Source organism: Anopheles nili, chromosome 2, assembly GCF_943737925.1.
Source record: "Anopheles nili chromosome 2, idAnoNiliSN_F5_01, whole genome shotgun sequence".
NCBI lineage: Eukaryota > Metazoa > Arthropoda > Insecta > Diptera > Culicidae > Anopheles > Anopheles nili.
In genome coordinates, this window is record NC_071291.1 from 60,722,259 (window position 1) to 60,747,581 (window position 25,323).

At 50.1% G+C, this 25,323-nt stretch overlaps 1 protein-coding gene across 1 annotated transcript; it reads right to left on the reverse strand.

Moving 5' to 3' along the window:
- Window positions 1-652: 652 nt before the first annotated feature.
- LOC128730854 (myosin-IIIb-like) lies at window positions 653-23,185 on the reverse strand. Its single transcript, XM_053823937.1, has 13 exons — window positions 23,064-23,185; window positions 13,938-14,094; window positions 12,167-12,322; window positions 6,313-8,114; window positions 6,092-6,236; window positions 5,873-6,023; window positions 5,223-5,790; window positions 4,974-5,139; window positions 4,674-4,902; window positions 3,902-4,592; window positions 3,729-3,815; window positions 3,128-3,298; window positions 653-2,395 (listed from the first exon to the last, which is right to left on the reverse strand). The coding sequence occupies exons 1-13, from the start codon at window positions 23,183-23,185 to the stop codon at window positions 1,048-1,050; spliced, it is 5,793 nt and encodes a 1,930-aa protein (XP_053679912.1). The 3' UTR covers window positions 653-1,047.
- Between the last annotated feature and the right edge of the window lie 2,138 nt (window positions 23,186-25,323).

Below are 25,323 nucleotides of genomic sequence, written 5' to 3' on the forward strand. Positions count from 1 at the left end.
AGCAGTCGGATACGGAGGCAATGCAGCACGTAGCGGTGCACAGTTTTATTAACAATAATTAATATTGCATTTATTTTCAAAAACCAAACTTAACGTCTAGACACTATCTACTAACAGCGCAAACAGCCCACCCTACCGTAACAAAATTCATCAAACTGAATTCAGCTGCACCCCAAAAGTAATCAATTTTCGTATGAATTATGATAATTTTTGTCAATCCATTAGATTTCTTTCCAATCTCTTGCACTCTCTCTCTCTCTCTTTCTTCGCTTACATTCGTGTTCTTTTTTTTTGCGTCATTCCATCACTTTAGCCAACGAAAATTTATCTCCATTCTGCCTCATTGAATTGTACTTTTATCGACTATCTGCTAAACTTAACCTCCAAAATGACTCTTTCGCATGCATTTTCGGATCGTTCTCCCACAACCGTGCCAATTCCACCACATTTGCTCCAGGTGTTCGTGGTTCAAAAACGGCGGAATCGAGAATGTGAATGCATTTTCGAGGTGCAAAGTGGCTGGAAAAACCGAGAACGGCGAACGGACGAGACATGGTAACGTGCGATCAATAAATTATCTCACAACACCAGCGGGATCGTGTGCCGCAGCGTGCTGCTTAAACGCACTCCAATCCGCAAACCGATTGGTGGTGTGAGCGATCTGCTTTAAGCTTGCAGGAAAGCATGACCGTCGAGAAAATAGCTACGCATCCGTTTCGCATCGGGCGACCACAAATCAATAGGTTTCAGAAAACTTTCTGTTGCGCTTTTCCGGTCCTTTGATGAGCTACGATGCGAGCGGAACATTCTTACATTGCTCGGCTTTGCTTAACTACCATATAAAGTAACGACGGCAGCCGGACGTCCGGGCCTCTCTCACCTCTCCCTCCCCCCCTCCAGGCAAGCGCAATCATCCGTTGGGCTGTTCGTTTTTCTTTGGTACGTTGCATACGCATCCGCGCTTCACGAAAGGCACGCCCAAATGTAGGCAATCTGCTCGGCACGGCTAGCCCAGGGCGGCGTCTGTGGCGGCTGTTGAACCACTTTCTAGCTCTTGCCACGCTGCGGCGGCGGTGGCGATGGTGGATTGATGCCCTTCCGCTTGCGAAGCGATTCCGTGGGCCCTTGAGTCGGCCGGAGCAGCTGGCGGAAGTTGAACGGACCGAGGTACGAGTCGGCATTGCGATCCTTCTGGAAGATGATGGCTTGCTCGACGGAATCGAACGAGTTGAGCGAGTTCATTCCGCTGCTACCCGTGCTTAAGCTCGAGCTGTTCGAGCTGACGTCACGCTCGTGCACGCCACTATCACGTGCGCGCTCTCGTTGGTGGTGCAACGGTCCTTTGACGTCGATGTTCAGGTACTTGGAGACATTGAAGTTTTGGTAGTCCTTGTCCAGCGTGGACCGGTCGTCCGACAGGCTGCTGGCGCTCTTCGAGTCCATCTGTGCAAACGAGGTAACATGCGGACTGAACCGATACACACCATTCATCAGCTCACAAACGCCCTGCCCACAGTTTAACTCCGTCTGACGCCAACCTGGCCCACCGTTGGCCTGCTGCTGCTGCTGTTGCTGTTGAAGGCGAGCTTTCTGCTGCTGCTGCTGCTGTTGTTGGTGATGTTGCTGCTGCTGTTTCTGGTACTGCTGTAGCTGAGCCAACTGGCTCTGTTTCTGTTCGGCCGCCTTCCGACGATGGTTCACAAGGAAATTGGTATCCCCGAACATCCGCATCACCGGGCTCTTGCTGTCGATTTTGGTCTCCTCCGAAATGTTCTGATACTCGTGATGCTCAATCAAGCGCTTCTGAGGCACTTGTTGCTGATGTTGCTGTTGCTGTTGCTGTTGTTGCTGCTGTTGCTGCAGCTGCTGGTGGTACTCGTGGAGTGAGTGGTCCTCCACGCCACCAAACCGTCCAACCGCCGGTTGCTGATCGACCGGATCGGAACGCTTCTTCTTCCCAGCGGCATCCTTGCGTCCTTGCTTATCACCCGACAGGGCGGACCCACCCGACGACGAACCCGTGGACGATGGTGTGTGTCCATTAGCGACCGCTTTTTCCTTTTCCTTTTTCGCTTTTTTCTCGCGCTTCTTGCGCTCCTTGTTTTCCTTCTCGCGTGCCTTCATCTCGGCTTTGGCCGCTTTCTTAGCCGCCGCTCCGGCGCCACCACCCAGCCCAAGCAGTCCGAGCCGCGACGATGGTGAGGACGATTCGCGAGCCGACGATTCGATCGGTGACTGACGCACCGGGATTGGGTGGGGTGGATTCGCGGGCTCGACGGGTGAGGCACGCTGCTGGTTCGGGGAGTAGCGAAGGATCTGCTGGTTGTTTGGATTGAGATAGCTGAACGCTGGTATGCTGCGAATGGGCGCCGGTTCGTTCTGGTTTTGGGGAGATCTGAAGGGAGTGCGAATTGGCGAGAAAGATGGAAAACGTTTCAATTACGGATGTACATTGGATAAAGAGTACAATCATTACGAGAACACAAAAGAAACATTTCCACTGTCACACGGTACAACAACCATAAGCCGTGAAGGACGATAATTTCACAATCAATTGCAATGAAAGGTACAAATTGTACACTTTGATGGTCGATTGCTGTATCTTTTTGATTGTTTAAACCTATTCCAGTGTCAAAATTACCTCCAAGCAAGCGATGACTACAAACAAAAACCCATCACCATAGCAACAGAGTGTCATGTACCTGTTTTACCTGCGTATGAGCTGTTATCTATTCACTCCTATTTGCTATAGAGAAAAGAGCGATTCCGCTGAACAGGAGCGGTTCCGTGTCGTTCATCGTTAATCGCAAGTGCGCGCTTATTCTTCAGAGGCCTGCTCGAGGAAGTGTTAGTCATTTGGTTAGCCGTTTTTGGAAAGAATGGTTAAAGTAGGTAAGTATCGGTGCAAAGAAAAGCATATAAAAAAACGGTGCAACTACGCTACTAGTTGTTATTGTTTCTATCGAACTGTGCAATCTTATGCATCAGTCCAAGCTGGGCCCTGCGAAGGGCATCCAGAATGCAGCGTGAGAAAGGGAATTGATAGTTAGTACGTTTGTTAGCAAGATCTATTGACTCGTGATCCACGAAAAACGCCTTCCAATCCAACCGATCAGCTGTAGCTTACCTTGCGAGGCCTTTGAATTTATCCTGCGGCGTTCCTTCCGACGCCTGGATCGCCTGGTGCCAGTTGCTCGAAAGCTGCTGCTTGCGGTCACCCAGCTCCATCTTACGATCCCCAAGGATATCGTTGCGATTGATGTCGATGCGCTGGGGTGGCTGCTGCATGTTACGCTGCCTGTACGTGGCAAAAAAAAACGTAAATAGAAAACGTCCAAGTTAGATGCAAGCTCAACCATACTCTCGATTGAATAAACGATCGAGCTCAAACGAACGGATCACTAACGACAATGGGGTTGAAAGGGGATCTAAACTCAACACAGGACTACACCCTAGAAGGACTACTTCACCCAAGCTCGTTTGCTAGCCAATAAGAAGGAGTAAAAGGCTAGAGCAACGCTACCAAACACCACAGCGAGCAACAATATGAAATGGCCACGACTCACAAGGGACTCCCTTTCACTCTATCACATTTTCGCTCTCTATCTCTCTTTCGCTCGCTTTTCTCAACACTCGCGCACTCTCGCGTCCCTCAGCCGTACATCCAGACCATAAACCAACTGCACAACGAAAACGCTAGCAGAAGCATTAGCAACATATGCAACAACCTTTGCGAGCGCAGGTTGCGTTCCACCTCGTAGAACGGCATATCCCACGGGGAGATGTCGTCAAAGTCCGCTGGCGGTGGTGGGCTCCTGCGTCCACCGGGCGGCACCAGGAAGATAACGAAAATAGAGAGATTCACCATTTCATTGCATTTGTGCCAACGCGCCATCGTTACCTTTGGATGAGTTCCTTCGTCATCTCGTGATCGCAGTCCATGCTACGCAGCGAGCTGTACTTCGCGCAATCCCCACCAGGCACGGTTCCAAGCAATCCTGGCACCAGGACGAACCCGGGTGGTCTCCGGTAGTCACCCGGCAGCTTCTCGATCGCTTCCAGCGGCACACCCGACTTGTTAACGCGCAGGTTCTTATGCACCTCCTGGTTGAGCATGTGCACGTTTTGCGAGAACGCGATCAGATCCATCTGCTGGTCCTTCGTGGTGAGTGGTTTCGGTTGGGGTTGTGGTGCGGGACCCTTTCGAGGGACTGCCGCCGAACCGACCGCCGCCATCACGTCTCGATTGGTGCCATTGTGTTTGCTTTTCTGCGTGCGGTAGTATCGCTGGATGATGCGTGCGGCGTCTTCCTTCGTGAAGCCTTCTTTCTGCATCATGCGTTGAGCTTCGACGCGATTCTTCGCGATGCCTAGGATGTATTTTGTCTTCGCCTCAATCTCAGGCGTCATGCGCAGCTTCCGGATGGTGTACCCACGGTAGTAGCTCTGGATCACGATCGCTGCCCGTTCGTTCTCTTTGTTGTTGATATCCACACCGCGCTTTTCGTGCTGATGTTTTGCCTCCAGCTGATGGTTCGAGAGCTGATGGATCAGCTTCGCCTTAGCCAACGCCTGCTTGGCTTTGTTTTGTTCTGTCAAAAGAACCCCCAAAACACACGTAATGTCAAACTCGTATTCCCAAACCAAAGCATCACCGGTTCGTCATGCCTTACCGTTGTTCTTTTTCTCCTTCGCCAGCCGCTCCTTCTCGAGACGTTCCTGCTCGAGGCGTTCGCGTTCCTGCTTTTCCTTTAGTATGCGCATGCGTCGTCGTGTCAGCCAGCCGCGGACATGCTTCTGCAGCGTCACGGCACTCAGCGCCACTCGCTGTTTCTCGCGCCGGTAAAGCGCTTTGGCCAGCCAGCGTCTTACGCAGGCCTGAACCAGAACAATCTTTCGTACCTGGGGAACGTACGCCAAAGAAGGTGGATTAACACTATGATCAACCATCGAGCTGAGGAAGCTCCACTTACATGCTCCTCGTACAACTTGGAGAGGTACTCCACGTGGTAGTACTTGAGGAACACCTTCGACTTCCCGAGCGCCCATCCGTCCATTTTTAGACGCACTAAAAGCAAGCGACAAGATTCCCGATTCGAAACGACACGTTCGTCGAAGCTGTACGCCAGGAAGCAGTATCTGGAAGAGGGTTAAAACACCAAATATGTGTGTGAAAGCGCGTTCGAAAAGGAGTCCTTAACCTCAAGGCAAGTCTCACTTACTTGCGCAGGAAGTCTGCAAAGGTAAATCGGTGACTGAAACCGTGTTGCCGGATACGGATCGTCTCAAGCACGCCGGTATAACGCAATTGCTTTAGCACTTTGGCAGCGTCAAAAGATCGAGCCGCCTTCTGCTCGTTTGGTTTGATGCACCGGATGAACTGCGGCGTTCCGGTGACCATCTTTTGCAGCAAATCCATCAACGAGTACCGGAAGTACGTAGCCACCGTTTGTTGGGCGCGCGATTGCGACGCTAACCCACGTGAGTTGAACTTTTCCTTCGTGTCGACCTTGATGAAGCTCGGTACATGCTGACGCGATCCGGTGTCCTGGATCGCCGAGTACAGATTGCCCGTCTTCGTGATCGGACACTGGAACAGGAAGCGTATCATGTCGTACTGGCTCTGCCGGATCAGCTGGATGATCTCGGCGGGCAGGAAGTTGCGGTTTTTCTCGAGGAACCCATCCGCCTGGTAAACGACCCGACCGGCGAAATGGTGTATCGCAAAACAGACCGCATCCGATTTGGGACGCTGGTAGAACTTTGACTTGACGTTGTTGTGGAATTTCTCTGTGGAAGAGAAAGCACCGAATGTTTGCATAATGAAGGTCTTTGATGAAGGTTTGAGTCACCACGGAAAGAAGGCACATACCAATCAATGATCGATCCGTCGAGCGCGGGAATCGAGATTCTTCGTCCAGCAACGCCAGCAGTCCCAGCGGACGACTCAGCAGCATGTCCAGCACGGGTCGATTGTCCGCAAACTCCACCAGATCCACCGGAATTCCCTCAGCCATGTACTCCTAGTGTGGGAAAAGGAAAGAATATTTATAATGTCTCCCCGATCTTCATCAGGATCTCCAGGACGTACCTGTTGCTCCCAGGTGAAGATGTGCTGGTTAAAGTAGTACTGTATCTGTTCGTTCGCAATGTTAATGCACAGCTGCTCGAAGGAGTTCTTGCTGAAGTTTTCGAACCCAAAAATATCCAACAATCCAATCGCAAGCTGCTCCGGGCTGCAGATGACATGAGAGAGAGAGAGAGAACAGTTAGAGCTTTTTCAATCAGAAAATCGTTCGATGTGCGCCTTACCTACTGCTCATCCTGTTGTGCACCAGCAGCAGATTAATTTGATTGACCATCCAATCGAACAATCGCCCGTACAACCCTTTCGCCATGGCGTCACGCGCCGTACACGCTTCGGCCACGTTATTATGGCGTGTGATCGTCTCACCACGCGTAACCACCGAGTTGGAGGAAAGCGCATCCAGCAGATCGGCTGAATCGACACCGAGTAGCTTCGAGACGCGGTGCATTGGTGCTACGTCGATCACGCGCGCCCTACTGTCCGTGTTGTCGTTCGCGTCCATCTCCCCAAACTCGATATCGCCCAGGTTGAGGATCGCCGCCAGGACCCGGTTTACCATGTCCACTTCGTCGTCCTTAAAACCGAGCACGCGGAAACTCGCCAACAGCTGCTTCCATCGATCGACGTTCGTTTTCGGTAGTGTGGCCGTTTCCTGAAGGTATCGGTGAGTCTTCCGGTACGATGGATGAAGATAGTACTCCTCCAGTCGTCCTTCAGCCTGCAGCCCGTCGTACATGTAGTAAAACACGTGGAAATTGCCCTCACCTTCAGCTTGCCGCACCACACGGCTCTGCTCGAGAAGGTACACGAAAATGCGCGCCCCATTCACCTTTCCACTGCGTGCCATCGTCAACTCGAGGTACTTCCCGAACCGCGAGCTGTTCGCGTTTATGCCCGTCCGTGCGTTTCCAAACGCTTCCATAATCGGGTTCACCTGCAGGATGCGTTCCTCGAGGTGTTTCGTGACCGCTTTGCCGAGGTGGACGAGCTGCTTGAGCAGCAGGTTAGCACTTTCCGTTTTGCCTGAACCACTCTCACCCGAGATCACGATCGCTTGGTTCTGTCGTTGGTGCACCAACGCTTGATGGGCTGCGTCAGCGATCGCGAAAATGTGCGGTGGATTATCCGATCGAGCCTGGCCAGTGTACTGGCGCTGGTGTTGCGTCGTGTACAACCCCACCTGACTGAACGGGTTCACCGCGATCAGAATGTCACCGATGTACGTGTAGATCTGGTTCGTCTCGTATCGCTTCTGCAACTGCTCGACGATCGCGTCCTCCGTCAGCACGTCCAGTGCCGCCAGATCGTCCATGTACATGCGCTGTGGCTTTGACTTGCGATCTGACTTTAGCTTGCCGTACTTCGTCGTCGCGATCGCTTGACTTGGTGTTCGACCATCCTCACGCTGTCGGCCAATCTCCGATCGAAGCTCCTGTCGGATTTGATCCACGTACGGTCCAACACCCTTCAGGAACGGGTGCGTTACGAGTTCCTTCGAAAAGGGACGCTGCTCGAGATCCTTCACAAGACACTCCGAGATGAAGTCGGACAACATCGACGAGTACTGTTCAGGGTGCGCAAGCTTCGGCGGAGGATTGCGTGGTATCTGGAACAGTGCCCTCATTGGATGTAGCTCACACAGTGGAGGATCACCCTCAGCCAGCTCGATCGCGGTGATGCCAACCGACCACACATCGCACCGTGAATCGTATGACTGATCAAGCTGCTGTTCGCACGCGATCACCTCCGGTGCCATCCAATACGGTGTGCCAACGCTCGTATTCCGACGTGCCATCGTCGCCGCCAGATGCGAGCTGACCCCAAAGTCAACCAGCTTCACGTGGCCCGTCTCCGTCAGCAGAATATTGTGACCCTTAATGTCCCGATGCATGCAGTGGTTCTCGTGCAGAAACACAAGCGCTTGCACCGTTTCGCGCAGGATATACGCGATTTGGTTGTTGGATAGGCGAGCGCCACGACCACGCAGACCTTGAACCAGATCCGTCACGGAGCCGCCGGTGCATAGCTGTGGAAGAAGATGGAAAAGCATCGAATGCAGTCGGTTAGTGGTGTCGGTTGTGGTATGCTTACGAACGGGCGGGTGGAAAACACCTTCCATGCGGAAAATTAATTTCACAACCAAAACCAACACGCTCAGCACCTTCGTGTGCCGGTGGTTTAGTTGTGCAACTGCCCTGCAACCGATGCACATTCACGTGCAAAGTTTTTGGGGAAAATCGCCGATTTACGATTCATTTCTGTGCCGCGAGGTCTTTAATAATGTCATTACAGCGCCGAGGAGGCTTTAGCTCACGATCAACCTCAATCAATCTGTGGAATTTGGGGGCCGTTTGGCAGCGATACCTTTCGACCGGGGGGATTTTTTCTTTCTTCTTCTTTCGCCGATTGAACAACGCCCGTCACGAGATCCCGTGCCGAGTGTCCGTTTACTGATGCAATCGAGGCTCATTGCGAGCGTGCGCAAGGGTTGCAATGGTGCCGAAAAAAAAAACCGGGTACCGTATAAGACGGTTATGCGACCGGACCCGTCTTTCGACGATGTGCGTTCCGGTGAGCCGATTTTCGAACCACTGGACGTGCGACCTCCGACGGAAGAAGTTCGCAAACACCCTGAGAAGGGTGGGTGAAAATGTTACCCCCTCAGCTTTATCCTGACCGGGGACGAACTTGTGTGCAATAAGTTATGTCAACAGGCAAATAAACGCCGATGGGCGCAGTTAGAGACAAGCGATTTCGATGCCCCAATTCAACGTAATTGAAATCGTAAAGTCGGGCTCGATGGCGTTTTCTTCCGCTGTGGATTCTCAGCGAACCGGCACCGGGTGGAATTATTATCAATTTTTTTCTTTTTTTGGCCGAGGAAAAGCCGTGCAAATAATCGTTAACGGTTCATCGTCGTCGTCGTCGTCGTTGGAGAGGATTTTCCACCGCGTGGCCCCGTGTTTACACACAATGTTTGTCGCGAAATTCAATCGATCGATAATTTTATCAGCAACACAGCTCCCGTCGTGGTGAAAAGGGGTGAAAAGAGTGCCGCATTGTTAATGCTGGGGGTGAAATCAGAGCTTATCGAGCGGGTGGAAGCACGCGTTGTTAGAAAGCCAATTAGCTGGTGATAGGAAAATGTATCATTTAACAGTGAACGAGCGAAAAGAGAGCGAGAGAGAGAGAGAGAGAGAGAGAGAGAGAGAAACTAAAACATTGTACAAGCAACGCTCGTTAGTCGCTGAATCATCCTCACGCGGCACTATCTTGGAATCTCGCCCAATCTTAAAGACCTACATTTAAAAGCCCTCCAAAACCGGCCCGGCTTGAGTTTGCTGAGGGTGAAAGCGGCCGAATATTGTTTTCTTTTTGTTTCGGCGACAATAAACGATCATTTTGCCTCCCTGGGGGCGGGAGTTTCGGGAAACGGAGAAGAAAATGCACTTCCAAAATAGCAGAGCGTTGAACTCCGCTAACGAGACAGACGACTTTTTGAAGCCGGTGTTGCTTCAGTCAACCCCGATCATAGCCAGTCCCTCATTTTATTGTTCTTTTTTATTATGGAGCTGCGACTAGCGCATTTTTTGGCTCAATTACCACGTGAAACGAGGGAGGCTCAGAAACCTGTTCTAACGATGCCTTATCGCTTTTCGGTGTGAACCAATTTGGAGCCGTGGAGCATCTTCGCGCTCTGGGGCATGGAAAATCCCAAAAAAGAAAAGAAATCCAACATGATCATTTGCAGTGTTTTACGAGTCCGTTTCGTCCAAATGGGTGCTCTTACCGTGCTGTCCTCCGCGTGGTTCTGCCCGTCGCTCGAACGCACCATCGGTAAGCCGGTTTGCAGCTGTCTTGACGGGTTTTACAATCGACGCAAACTCACCCGCACGACCTGCCATAAACCTAGCCCTAACCGGGGAAGCTGCCACTGTCCTGTGGCGATGGAAAACTACGAAACCTGAACAACGAAAGTACCGGTGGGGGTGACAAAAACGAGGTGTTGCACAAAAAAAACGTTCGCACGTTCGCTTTCCACCCGTCCGACGTCAGTGGCGAAAATAAAAAAAACCAATGCACAATGCAAAATGCCAAATCGGACCCGGCGCCAAACAGTGTTCCTTTAATTTGAACTTTCTTTCCCGGTGTTTAGCTGCGCTTGGCGGTGAAAACCTCCCAGCCCGTCTGGTAGATGAAGTGTTGCGAGATAAAACACCACCCAGCAAACCCGAAAGTACCCACAGCCGCCGCCCGGTGCCAAAAGGCCCGAAAACGAAAGTACCTCAAGCCGGGCGCCAGGCGAGCTTTCGATCTTTGGGTGTGCTTTTTTTTTTTTGCTCTGCTTGTTTGCTTCGCGAACCTTTTCTTTTTGGTTTAGTTTTATGATTGCCCTTGCGGGGAGGCGCCAAGGCTCGGTCAGGGTTTCAAGGTTGAAAGCGAGCGACACACGGTTGCAGCAAATAAGAAAAATGCACGAAGAAAAAAAACGGTGCCAAAAAAAGAAGGAAAGTGAAACGATTTACGATCTGCGAAGAAGCTTCCATCGGGTGCCTGGGCGCTAGCACCCGTGATGCTATAAACAATCAACACGGCGTTGTCCGATGACCGAAAGCTTGACCTGACCTTGCTACCCGACGGCAAGGGATAGCATTTCGATAATTATTTGTCGCGCTATAAATCATGCACGGTGGGCTTCACTTTTCTCACCTGCCCGACAACGAAAGTCAAGGCTACGCTTTTCCTGTTCGACAAGTTTATGGTCGTGTTTATGATTGCACGGTTTTGTTTGCGCTTTCCACCAATAAAAGCTACCTCGAAGGGGTTGTTTCAAGCAGATCGAAACTGTGTGCAATTGGAAAACGCATAGCAAACGATGGTTCTTATTCAGGAATGCCAGCTCCCATGCATTCTACCTGCTGTCCGACTCAAGAGACAAACAAAAAAGCAACTCCAAATTGTTCGACTAGCTGACTAGCTGACTAGCAATAAATCTTTCCGTCCGTACCTTCCGTATGATTATCACAATCACGATCATGATCCAACCCGGCCGGCACTGTCGTAAAACAATTTCACACTGCCACGGAAGCCAATAAACGGCGACCCACGCTTCGGTAAAGGCTCACTGCGTCCACTATGGTCCTTCTCGCGCGACAATTAAAATCCCAAACACACACACACGCGGAGGCGTAAACGCACACACGAGCCACGCGCCTTAAACTTCCGGCCATCCACCACGCAGAACCGCTTTTCACCGACTGACCGGCTGAACCGGCGCTGAACCTTCGCCGGGGCCCCCAAAAATCAAGACGAACCACCGAAATGATCGCGATCGCGTCTTGCCGGTGTTTGTTGTGCTTTTATTTCCAACCCCATACGATGAGGCCGTCGCCGGAAGCAAGCAAAACGGAACACTGCACAAAACATGATGGCCGCCGAAAGAAGAAAGAAAAAAAAATCCCCAAACCGGCCGCGATGCATAATTTCCCCTTCTTATCATGGTGTGCGGCACCTTTATCGTTCCCATCCGTTGTCTTGCGGCTCTCCACATTGCGGCATCACCTGTTTTGGGGTGTTGTTTCGCTTTTTCCAACCATGATCGAAGGGTAAATGTTTGCTTTGGGGGTGTTCGGGGAGAGAGAGTGAGAGAGAAAAGTAATCCCCACAGCGCTTTCCCTGATCATCATCTCGCGCGTGGCCGAAACCTGATGAATAATGTCCGACACTTCCGATCTGCGCGCGCGCGCGCGTGCCGATCGTGCGGAAGTTCACGGTCACGCGCCCCAGCAAGACCACGGGATGCCATTCCGGTCGACGACCAGCGAGTTTGTGCGAGATCCTTCCCTCGGTGGAGGGTGGTCGACTTTCTTTCGAGTGCACGTACTTTTTACCATTACCATTCGACATCATAATTTTCCCTCATTTTGGCCCTCCACGGCCGGGGTGGTTTCTCGGTCACGAGCAACCCCCCGTCCAGGGCCACAAACAATGTGTCAACAGGTGAGCTTAATTCGATACACTCGGGGGGCACTACGGCAACCAACCTGTTTAACACGGATTTCAAATCTCTCCACTTACCTCCAACACGAACCACAGCTGGTCATCTTCGACGGTGGTGCCACGCTTCAGGAACAGTCCAGCGAAATCGGGAATGTTGGGGTGCTTCGAGAGATCGCGCAGCACCAGGTACTCCTCCTCGATCTCTTCGATGTTATCGGCGATGCTCTCGAGTATCTGAAGCCACGGTGAAGGGAAAAGAACAAATTGCGCGTTAAAGCACGATAATAAGTAAAGATCATCGATTCAGGCCACCCTCAGCGCGTGTGGGTGGGGGCTAATTTAGTGAAAACCCGGCGTTTCTGCCACCGTTTCGGAGATGAAGCTCACGGGAAACCGAAGCAAAGGTGCGTGGAAAGATAAATTCGGCAGCAAAACCACCCTTTTTTTAATTTTTACAATTAGAAGAAGAAAGTAGCGATCAGGTGCTGCCACCAGGTGATCAATCACGGGTGAGGGATAGTGATGATTGGAAGATTGCAGCAAATTGCGGCGTTCGGAAATTGGACGCCAGCTTCCAATACGCAAAAGGTTCGCATCGTACGGATCGTATCATTATCGGGTTGATCTGCCGTATATACGCTTTTGCCGTAACGTGGGCAAAAAGAACCCACCGATCGAGTGGGGAAGGTAAGAGAAACTTTTTTTTGTATCACCCTTGTCTTGATTTTCGGTGAGAAAAACACCATTTCCATAAGGCGAATGGCTCAAATCGATTTGCTATAGTTTCTTCAAGCACTAGAACCCATCGGAACATAGCTTTGCTGGTGCAAACATGTGTCGTCGTCGTTTACGCGTCGAAGACACTTCCCGTCACGTGTGTCGAGCGAAAAATCAATTTTCAACCCAAAGAACCGAGGGTTTTACTAAGGCTTCCGCCCTTCGAATCGCACCCAAAGCTTCAATTAAGGCATGCGAAGACAAACGAAAAGCAAAGTGTACCGACTTCAACAACTATACAAGCAACGCAACACGACCACCCGTCGATCTAATCGCATCGGTTCCACCGGGCACGATGAACCGACGCACAGAAATCATCTTTCCGCGTCGTCTAATCCACACCGTGCATTGGTGCAAGAATGGCGTGGAAAAATGCACCAGCAAATTTCCACTGTTCGACAGCGTGAACAACGTGCGTACGCCATTGTTTGCTGTGGCCGGAACTCTTCCGAAAAAAAAAACACACACGCACAGTGCATCGATTTCTTTTCCCTTTTGGGCTCTTAGAGGGCTTAAGCGGTGATCGTTTTGCATACGGCAGCTCGGAAGCGAACCGTTTGCTGGCCAGCATCATGTAACTACAATGTTCACGGTACAACCACCCTTTTTTTTCCACGCACGGGGCTTCCACGCACGATGGGAGCGTTCCACGGAAATGTCGATTGGTGGTTGGGTGAAAACACAAATGCACTAGCGCCCGCTCCCGGTGGGGTGTAATTACGTCAAAGCGGTCCTAAGAGAGCCCTCGCACGGTCAAACACACTGGCAAGGCCAGGGTGCAGGTGTTTAAAAAAAAAAAGACAACATCCACACAAGCAACAATTTTTTTTTTCGTACCCTTCAACACAACGAACGATCGCCCGTGAGCCACGTAATCGTCATTACGGTGGGTTAAATTAATTTCGCTATCCACCATGCACTAATCAACACAAAGCGGCTTCGTTTAAGGCGTTGTAAATGACTCATCAATGAAGCTTCCTTTTCGTGGGTGAATATGTACAAAAAAAAAACATCCAACAATAGATCCATGATCGTCGGTGATCTTCATGAAGTCCTGCTGCAAATCACTTACCTTGACCGCATACTTGCGTCCGGTGTGTTTGTCCTTCGCACTGTAGACCTCACCGTAGGTGCCCTCACCAATCAGATCCAGCAGTTCGAACCGCTCGCTCGGATTCGGCAACCTGCTGAAGTCCACATGCTGCGACAGCCCATTGTATGCCATATTCCTGAGGTGATCGAGAAAGAGAGAGAGAGAAAAAAACCGGGACGGTTAGTCGCACGGTCGTACCGACTGCTCACGGCCACTTTCGCGCTGTTTCTGACACTGGACACCTGGAATTCTTACGGACTCGCGTAGACCAACTCCCGGAGCCCCACGTGGCGAAGGATAAACGGCTTAAACGGGCGGCACGAGACTGCCACCTGACGCTGTGGTGCGTTCCCGGTTCCACACCAGACAGAGACGGTGTGACAGGATCTAATAGGATCAACCGCGATTCCTCGCGTCGTTCGTGTGACACATGTGCGCTAGACAAACGCAGGCACGAGTCGCATCGATTGGTAGGGGGCCCAAAAGAAAAAGGGACAAAAACCCCATTCCATTATGCGCTTGGTGCAGGTTTCCAGCAACGCCGACAATAGTGCCAGTGTGAAATGCGCTAAAACCCACCGGACGCACGTTCAGGGTCGTGAATTGTGTGAACCATTCGACGATGGCGTGAGATGCTGAAGCTGGTCTTTAGCACAGCGTTTAGCGTGCCGTTTAAGTTGCGTTTCCGTCAATGGCTTAATTCGAGCGTGGCTGAGAACCGGCGTCATTGCAACTTTGATGTTTGTCTCAATTAGAGGAACGGAATTGTGCACAGTTTTAGATAACCAACAATGCACCGCCGATAAGCTTCGTTTGGGTTTTACAGCGAGTAAACGAAAAATTCAATTATTCATCAAGCACTAGCGCTCGCCACCTCGAATTAATCTGCGATCTCATCATCGGTCAGATAATTTCCATCAGCAGATTACGCGTTATTCCTTAGTGGTAATGTTGAGCCTTCGCTTCATGCGATCGCCTTCGAAACTCCTCAGAAAAACCTCCCACGATGACTTCTAAAAACCACTTCCCTTTGTCCACATGCAACGGAAGCTTCCACCAGACGGTTGTCGTTCTCGTTCGGGATCGCTATCATGCGCTAGGGAAAATGACGTTTCCGAAGTATGTCCCCAGCTCGCTTTATGCTTTTGCATTATGCAAATGGCACACCAAAGCCGCTCTTCCACTTTCTATCAAAAGGGAACTTGTTGCACACACCCACACCGTACTCATCTTTTCCCCCACGCACATACACTTGTTCAGCAAAAAAAAGGCACATCTTTAAAACACCGACCCAACCGCTCGCGCGCTCGAAAATAAGCTCGCAAATGAGTGAGCATAATAACGCGCGGATCGCATAAGTGGATCAGTTCCTCGGGCGGTGAAGATTTCTGTTTTCGCCCTTCACGGTGCACGAAAAACCCACCCCTATGCGTGCCGGGTGCGTGAGAAGTCGCCTCGTCGGCAACAAGCCCTTTACGGTGCCGAACCACACATCGATCGGTCGCGCGAAACGCATCATGGTGGCGTGGTTTCGAGAAAGGGCGCTTGAAATTAACATAACGAGATAATAGAAACAATTTATTTCTGGCTGGATTTCTCTCACCCCAGTGAGCGCACACCCTATGTGCCGTGCCCCGTGAGGGTAAATGAGCTTATCTAGTGGGTGGGTGGAAGGGGTGGGCGTCAAAGTAACGGGGGGAGGTAACATATCGTGGCCAATTTGTGTGCAGATTTTAAATATCAGCACCTGTGTGCATGTGGGTCGGTGAGCACGGTATGAGCTTCTTTTGGAATGCTAGATAAAAACTCAAATTCCAACTGTAAACTGTTTTGAATAAAGCAGTTTTCTCTCTCTCTCTCTCTCTCTCCTTAATTTAATTATTGCATTATAATCGTGGTAAATAAATTGTCTCGTTAAAAACAATAAGCACGACATTATCGTCCAACGATTTCGTTCTTGTTCGAAGGCTGCTGGAAATAAAAACCGCGATAGCGAAACAATGGAAACTCTCAGTTTCGTTCGCACTTAGGCTTCCTTTTCTATCATGCTCTACTTCTGCCACCCACAAGCCCCACGAACGGATGCATTTCCAAGCGTTCCGAGCGTGTGAAACCGCGTGGAAAACGAAACCAAATGAGCGTCGGCCTAATGCGTTCTGTTCTGCGCGTTCGCATGAAAAGCGAAACCCGCGGCATTGCATTCCGCGAATGGAACGACCGTTGGAAAGTCCGGTCGGTGTAGAACGTTCCACTTGACTGGCGATGGTTTCCTATGGGCTAGCTGCTGGTGCGAGGGTTCGTGCAAGGGCCTCTAGCCCTCCAGCATCGCTCTTGACTCATTAGACTTCTTTTTTTTTTGCTGGTTACGCTCATTTCCCATCCCGAAAAGATGGTCCCGCGTTCGCATGTTGTATGTTTTTTCCACACGTCGCGCGTGTCAGCACAGGAAAGCATCACAAAAAAAAACGCTGGTTGAAAAAAAGCGTGTACATACGTTTAAACACCATCAGCGGCTCGGTTGTCGACGTTCACTTTCCCTATTCCAGAGGGCGCGGTTGGCGAGTGGTTGGGTTGGAATAAATAGGTTTCTAGTTCACCGGTACAGAGGGCACCGTGGTCGTGCGGGCCAAACGAAGCGAGGGTGAATGAAAATTAGCAATCCCAACTGGCCCCCCGGAGGTGTCAGAAGCGAATGCAAGAAAAAGCCCCAGCATTGCTATGATGGAGCCGTTTTTTCTTCTTTCATTTGCGAGTCACACTAGTTTCTCTAGCGTTTCTTTTTTTTGCCGTAGTTGTTACTGTTGTACTATTGCTATTATGCCCCTGCTTCAGCTCGCTGGAAATCGAGTCGATTTAAATGAACTTTAATAAAAAAAAATGCTACCATTAATCCACACTTGGCTGCGTGAAACGTTTTTGCAATTATTTGCCATTTTACGGCTCTAAGACTTAACACAAAATAACACGGGATTTTTTCGATAGGGATCAGTCTTTGAGTGGCAAAAAAAAACCGGAATGTTTTCACCCCTCCGAGACTCGAGTTTTAAGTCCCTCTCAGGCTGATCACCACCACCACCCACACTGGAAGACAGAGTGCGTAAAAGCCATCACGCCGCTCATTCGATTCACCGGAGCGAATAAATGGATGCAGCTTGCTCAATGCTGCAGGTTGGCGGGAGGTTTGATATCAAACAATCCAACATCACTCGACGCGGCAATCCAAACCCCGGTCGACAGCTTAATCGAGCCGACAGCTCGAACCTGACTGCCAGGAGTGCACTCGCGGCCGATAATCGGGTGGAAATAAATTTGATGCACACAGATTTCGAACGATTCCGTTCGCAGATGCGCCCATTAGTCACACGCAGATTATTTCGGTGCGGTGGGGGCTTTGACTTTTTTGTTGTTTTGTTGTTTTTATTGTTGAACGAGCAAAAAAAACTACAATAATACGAAATAACACGAACGGCCATTGTTTGATGGAATGGTGATGGCTTTCTTTATTGCCGTTGCGAGACACGCTGATGGGAATCGCGAACAACCAGTTGATGGTGATTTGAGATCAATACACTGGAAGTCAATCAAGTAGGCGTTGACCTATCTACGAGCTTTCGCTATTGCTGAAACGCATTGGAAATGTCCCCAAAATTTAACGCCACTAAAAGCATGCTTCAGGGTGTAATAAATATGCATTGTGAAAAAGCTTCAACAGCTACCATTTATACAACAGCTACAGCGATATTGGCGATTTATATCACAGATCCCCGCCAGAACGAAGCTTAGTGCCGCGTTAAGCCTACTAGGATTGAATCCCACCAATTCCCGGTCCTTTTGCGCTGAAGCGTGTAATTAAAAGCAACATTATCACGCTGCATGCATCTCATCGATTTCCGCATCTAATGCAACATTTGCAAATGAGGAAATTCAATTTTGATGTACTTTTTGTTGCCTCCCAATTGTCGGTGAATCGTCCGCCCTGAATCGGTGGAAATCAAGCGAACAATTTAATCGCACGGTGCTCACGTGGCCATCAGCCATCGATGCTATCGGCACCGCTGTCGTAATTAGTACGTAAAATTTATCACCCGCAGCACCGAACACACCAGACAGGGAGGTGTGCCTGGAGCAATTTCCGGGCGGACAATTTACTGCCCCCACAGCCCGTGGGCTTTTGTCGGCACCTGGCACACAGGCTAGCCGGGAATCGAGCCGGGAAATATGGGATTTAAATATCCCTATCGATTTCGCGTGGAATTAGTGCACTCGAACACGACACGTACGGTTTCCGTGCCACGTTTCTTTTCCGCATTATTCTATGGCTTTAACCCCCTTTTTCCCAGCTCGATTCAGCTTAGTTCTGCATTTTCGCCAACGTGTTTTGGGGAGAGTAAAAAGCTGAAAATCGATGTATGTTGTCAACGTTAATTTTCAATGCCAGTTGGAGGCGGTAACATAAAAAAAACCCTTTTTTAATGCAGGAAATGATAACTCATTCCCTCGTTTAGCTAGCGTCCAAACCAGCTTTTTACAATTGCGCCTTGACGGAAAGCATAGAAGGCATGTAATCGATTACACGCCGATCCACAACCGCCTGTGGGACGATTCTTTCGATGTCACATCGCTGTTACGTTGCTGGAGCTGAAGCGAAAACAAGAGAGCACACATACAAAAAAAAGACCGAAACGTAATGGTTTGTTCCCACAATAGAACCACGATGTGGAACGAATTCCCAACCCAGTCGATCGACCTGGCCCGCACAATGACCTAGACGGCTAGTGGGGACAGAATTGCGCGCGCGAAAATGCCGAGTCCAACGCAATTCCAGCTGTCATCGCGACCCATTAACTCCCGGAATGTTAATCCAATTGCGTCAAACACCGAGAGGTGCTGAATGCTTCGTGGGATCGCGCAACTCGCCTATTCGCCATTCGTACGATGACATGCGAGGGTTTTGGAACGTTTTAAACCCTGTGAACGGCATGTTACGTGCGTATGGCTTGCGATCAAAAGTTTGACAACTCTCTACCACTGCTGAAATGTGCTCGTCTGGTTTCGGGAAGCTCAACGAAAAAGCTCAGCAGCTATTCTTGAGCTTCTCGCCACTAATGACGGCGAATTTATGCGGCGTAATGAAAAGCATCATTACGAGCACACAAAGTATCGTTCCCAGGGTGCCATCGTCGGGTGAAAAGTCAAGACCCTCCCCGAAACTAAAATTCGATGGCGTTAGATAATCGCCGGTGGGCATTAAAACCGTTTACCAGCCTCCCTGGAATGGTCGTGTGAAACGCATACGACGCTCTCTCTCTCCTTCTCACTGGCTAGGGATGCGATCGTGGTTTATGATCCATTCCCTCCTGCCAAAAAGGTCTCCCAAAAACTCGTGTATCTCCCATACCAATCTCCTATCCAGCGTAGATGTCTTACAGGTTTCGCATTAAAACAAAGTGTGATGAAACGACAAACTTCCTAGTCGAAGTCGTTGCGCCATCACCAACGCGTCCGGTCGCGGGTCGAGTGTTTGACCAGCGTGTCCGATAGCGTAATATCTCTCACCCCATCCCGAAACGCTCGGTGCTGTAAAACTACACTTCCACCCCACAAAAATTAAACCACCACCCCAAGCTCGAGCGCATTTGCGTACGTTACGCGCGCGAGGTGCGATGATTGCGGTGCTACGCCAAAGATACATCTCAATGCAGGGGCCGGCTGATGGCATGACGTAACGCAAGCATACCTGCTAGCGGATGTGAGGGTTTTTGGTAGACCCGTCGATGGTTGGTTCGAAATCCCAAACCCGAGTCGAACCCCGTTACGCTAATGAGCTCCCGGATTGGCTAGCGAGCGGACGGAAAACCCAACAGTTTATGGCACCTTCTGGCGGGTGTGCGTATATTTTTCGTAAAACAAACGATTAATTAATCGAATTAACGGCGCCCGAAATGCCGCTCACCGTCTAAGCTCAATTAGAAGTGTATTGGAAGGGAATTGAAAGCTTGAAAAGGAAAGAGCATTTCTTGTTACCGACGAGCGCATTTGCTGTACGCCAATGAAACGCCGGGAAAAAGCTGATTACTATCGTCGAAGAAGCAGCAGACGGTTCATGCAAGTGTCCGAACCGAAATTCGACTCACCTTTTGCCCCAAGAGCTCCATCGATCGTGTGTGGTAACGAAGCACACCTGTTCCATATCGCCTGTCTGCCCGGTTCGGAATCATATCAATTTCCATAATTCCACCCCTATTCGCGCCAACTGATGTACGTATATTACGTGAAATTCTGCCAAGTGCCTGCATTGATTGCATAACCAACCGGCACGATGCGAGATAGTTTCGCAAACGCAACCGTCCTGATAAGCCGCCAACCCGTTCACGGGCAAGATTTACCGCTTCGAAGCTCCAAAGTTGGGGTTGAGCAAAAATCACAACACTCCATCTCTCGCTCGACTAATGAGAACTCGATACGCCGTGTGCTGCACGGAAACTGGTCCGTCATGATACATTTCGTACGTTCATGTGGGACTTCGAGCTGCAGCACCATCTGGTGGGTTTTGTTTCACTGATTCGGTAATCACCGCTATTAACCCCCAAACATCGCAATCAACAGTGCTTCAGTGCTACTTTGGTGTGCTCGAAGATTCGCACCCGAAAGAACGCACCAAGCCGACGGATGGCCAATCGACGTCAGAACTCCGCGTAGACGCGCCCAGGTGCTCCAGGGAACTCGAGAAATCAGGCTAAACGCTGTGCGAATGTGCAAAATTACACCTCTCAGAAAGAATGCACCCTCCACGCGCGATGGTGGTGGAAAATTTAAGCACTCCTTTTCACCACCCTCACTCATCGTGTGTGAGTGTTTCCTGCAATTTTTGTGATCGTTTTTTTTTTATTAGCAAAAAGAGAACACCCAAGCGGTCTATAATTTTCCGGCCACATTATAGGGCGTACAGCTGCGAAACAGGAACGTGTGAACTTGGCGGGTTGGGAAAAATCTTCCCTCCAGATTGGAGAGCGGCTTCGGCTTTTATCTGATAAAATTAGAATAATTACGTTCCTGCTCGAAGGTACCATTGCGGCTTATTCTACCGTTGGCGGGTTTGTCTGAAAAGCGCCGCAGCGCCGGCGAACGTACGCTTACTCGTTTCTTATCATTGCGTCTTCTACGTGCACGATTGTGGTGGTGCGTATGCTGCAATTCTACACCCCCTCAAAGACCCGTGTGAGATGCCTGAGTAAGTACAAGTGTCCAATTATGATAAGTAAATTACGAATGACCCATAAATCAACAAAAACCCCCGGCTCAGCGCTACCGCGAAGTCGTGCGTGTCGTGCCATTTGCCACGCAAACGCACGCATCTCATCGCTTCTGCGGGAGCGGCTGGTGTAAATTTGCGTACGTCCGAGCACCCCTTTGAGCAAACGAACCCTTAGCTTCTGGGAACAGAATTGCAGCTACTTAACGATGAGCTTGTTCTCGGCTCGAGTCAAGCGCTAAACGAGGTGTAAATTGGCACGAGACAGCACACAAATGCCCATTACTTCATGTTGACGCTCGGTTCTGAACTGACCCGGCTTCTACTGAAAGGGCTGTTGCATCACCCGCCTTGTAACGACGGAACCCATCTCGGATGTCCGATCTCGTGGGGGAAGCAAAGGTTTGAGCAAATATGAGACAAGTGAATCTTGTGAACCGCAGCGCAGTGAAGGCGAGCCGAACGTCTCACGCCGGCGATGAAGGGAAGCCAAACATTACCATAATTATTGTGACCGTCACGTATCATTAACGCAATCCGATAATTGGCTGCTCGACTGGAGCGGAATCGGTGCGTTGATGGGAGAAAATCGACCAACAAATTCCCGATGCCACCCAATCGTGCGAGAGTGGGATGTGAAATTAATAGACTCACTCCACGCGAGCAGTGCCGAGAAGGATTAAACCGGTTTTGTCCGCTCAAAATGGGACGGATACATATCACGGGTGCGTCGTTAATCGTACGTAACCTTTCGGACGCAGCGGGGCAGGAAAACACACTCAGACAAATCATACCTTGCTGATGGGAAAGATTTCCCTCTAAGCAACATCGTCTTTAAATTGTCCTCGAATAAAGCGCAAAACGCTGCCCACTTGCGGGTAACAAGCTTCGGAAGTTTGTAACAAATTGAATGATTTGATCAACTAACCGACTGGTACTTTCGATACGATGTCCACATGTCTCGCGGAGTACAACCAAACGGAACTGGAAGTGAACCTCTCTCGCGCACTAATCAACTCTCGTGTGGAGAACATTAATCACGCCACCGCAAAAGGGACTCCGGTCGCGGGCACCAACTTCACGAGCCCATTATTCTATTGAATTCATTCGTCCCGACACTCGATGTGTATGTGTGCGCTTCCAATTGTCGTCAAGACGCGCGCCTAACCGAACACCGGAAGTTTCGTTCCACGTGGAGACGTTAACGACGTGTCGCTGTGAGGCCGGATCCGGGATCTCGTCGATAGCGTGGATGCCGGTCCAATTGTCACCGAACGATGGGACGCGTTGAGGGAAAAGAATGGTTCGCAATCACGCGATAAAAAGTCATCTTTCATGGCCCTCGGGCGTGCAAGTAAGGGCCTTTTAAAAGCGACCTTCGAGCGGGGAAAAACTGCGTAGATGGAAGAGCGATCGGAAGTGGAATATTCGTTAGATATGCAAATACAAACGGAGTGATGACACGGGATGATTTATAGCGAGCGTTTATACAGATGGAAGGGCAAATCGATGGAAAAAAAACACACACGCACAATCGAACAAGGGAAAGAAAAATGGATACATAAAGACGGCTCGATCGTGTTGATCGATTTTCCATTCGAATTAACCGGAGGGAAAATCGTTCGCAAGGCAACCGAAACGGATCGATGAATTATCTTGCTCTGTGTCAGGTTTAATAACGGCGTGTCGCACGGTTTTGACACAACATGCAAGAACTCCTTTCGATTCCAGCCTGGCGCCAGGTAAATCTCGTTTTCTAGCTTGTTTTTCCCTAGCTCCTGGAGCCTTAAACTGAACGGGAGTTCGAGTAAAAGTAGACACCTTCAATCATGCCCGCTTCTAGACCAACTTACCAGTTTCGGGGCGACTGTTCCAGCTTGTTTTGGATTATCCGTAACGGATCGCCACCGGTGGACTTGTGGACGTGGTCGGACCGATCTCGCCTCCCGCGAACAACCGTCCCGTGGTCCGTCATGGAAAATCCAAATGACACCAAACACGCACGACTCCACCCAACACCTGAACACACTCGCGTATGATATGTTATCTCCCGACTCGCCACAAATCCGACACACCGAGAAACTGCACTTGATCGCTGAAAGGTGGGAATAGTTTCCCCAATGTCTAGCCGCTACATGCTACGGGACTTCAAACTTTCATCTGGGGCTTTTTCGCTGACCAACGCCCCACGAGCAGGCAACTTTCGATGCAAACTGATGCAGGGAAACGATACGGCTTCTTAAAGGGCCACCTTTAGGGCTTTCCGATACCCAGCCTTTGCGTTCGCGTGGGGCATGAAATCGAATACTTTTGGAGCCCAAAGCCACCGCAAGGCGAATGACGCACTAATTAAATGTCAATGTCTCGCACTCGGAATCGGCCCCGTCGAAATTGATCATTTTGATTGATTGATGAGGCGTTTCTTCTTTCTTTTTCCTTCACGTGCTTTCTTACAACCTCAGCCTCGAAAAGTGAGCTACGTTTTGGGGAGCATTAAACTGCCATTTTTCACTCGATCAGCGTGGAGGTCATTCACCCCAAACGGCCGCAAGGTTGACAAGGATTGCGCCACGTCACTTTTCGGCCGGTGCCCCAAAATGCTTCAGAACGACGCGTTTGCGAATAGCCCGTGCACTTTATTTTCACCTTCACACCTGAGCGTGCATTGCAGCAATAGCAAAGGGGACACAGTGTCCAGGTGAGTGAGAGAGAAATAGAGAGAAAATAGTATGCACGTAGATTGCTCCATCACGCGCGAGCGCCATGCAATCCAAAAGTGAAAATATGCTAATCATCCTGTCAATGCGTTGCGTACGCCGGTAACGTAAAACAGTTGCACGTGTTACTAAACAAAAGCTGCATTTTAACTAGCCACTTGGGGTGGGTCATTTCGTGTGCTGTTTTTTTTTTCTTCTTTCTTTCCCTCTGCACGACCCAAGCGTCGTGATTATTAGAACGGAAAGAACGAAACCGGACGAACCCAGGGCGCACTAAAGTGCCCGTTCTCAGGTGAACCAAACGTGGCGAGCTTGCGGGACACGTACAGAAAAAGGGAGCTTGTTGGGGTTGGGTGAGTGTGTGGTTTTTTTTTCTTCTTCTTCTTTTTTCATTCACTATTCTCCACTTTGTGAATTAAGTACAACGCAGAACGCGAGTTGGCGTGTCGCGAAAAAGTAAAATAAAAGCCGAGCGAGCTTTTAAAAGCCCTTTTCGTGTTGGCGCCCTTTTTTGTTGCTGTTCGTTGTGGTGCATTGGTTGCCTGCTTGCTCCGTCTAGTGTAAAGTCCCTTCCAGCTGATATGGTGATGAAGTAATTTGCCTTGTGCTACGCGGAGAGAAGGCAAACAATAATAAAAAAAACAAAACAAGCACAATCCAAACAATTAACAACCACAGGCTGCAGGCGACGAATGAAACCAACTGCACTCTCGTATCAGCGAGCGGTTGCAACGTGTTAAACAGTTCATGTTTAGGATTTTTTTTTGTTCAACTGCTTCCATCGTTTCACACACACACACACACAGGTTCATCGTAATTTGTGCATTCGGCATGCCTCGGGCAAGGAGCCACGGGGTGTTTAAAAAAAACAAAATCTCACACCACCCCGTCGGTGGTGTTAATTTAATTTAAGCCCCTAATCAGCAATTAATCAAATTTGTTTTTAAACGTTCCAGCACGTACGTTTGGGGGGGGGGGCGGGGCAAACTCATCGAGCGGGTGTGGGGAAGCACCCAGATGGGGGTTTCTTGTTTGCATATTAACGCCTCCTAACACGTAAACATTAGAAAACCCGGAGCCCTTCCAAGACGCCCAATGAAACCGAGGCCGTCTGATGTGGAGCTTTTTTCTCCTGCTATCTCGCTCACTCTCTCTCTCTCGCTTCTCTCGCTTGCACGCTTCAGGCTTGCGAAAAAGTAAACAACAACCCTCCAGAAACCCCGGTGAGACTGATGGGTGTTGAAATTTGCTAATAAAATATGCTCATGTCGATCACGTACTATCGCGGCGTAAACATAAACCTCCCCGAGCATGGGCGTGCGCGTGTGTGAGAGCCACCGAACCCGCTCCCCCAGCTGGCTTATCACACGCCACCGGGAGGCTTGATTTCCTTTTC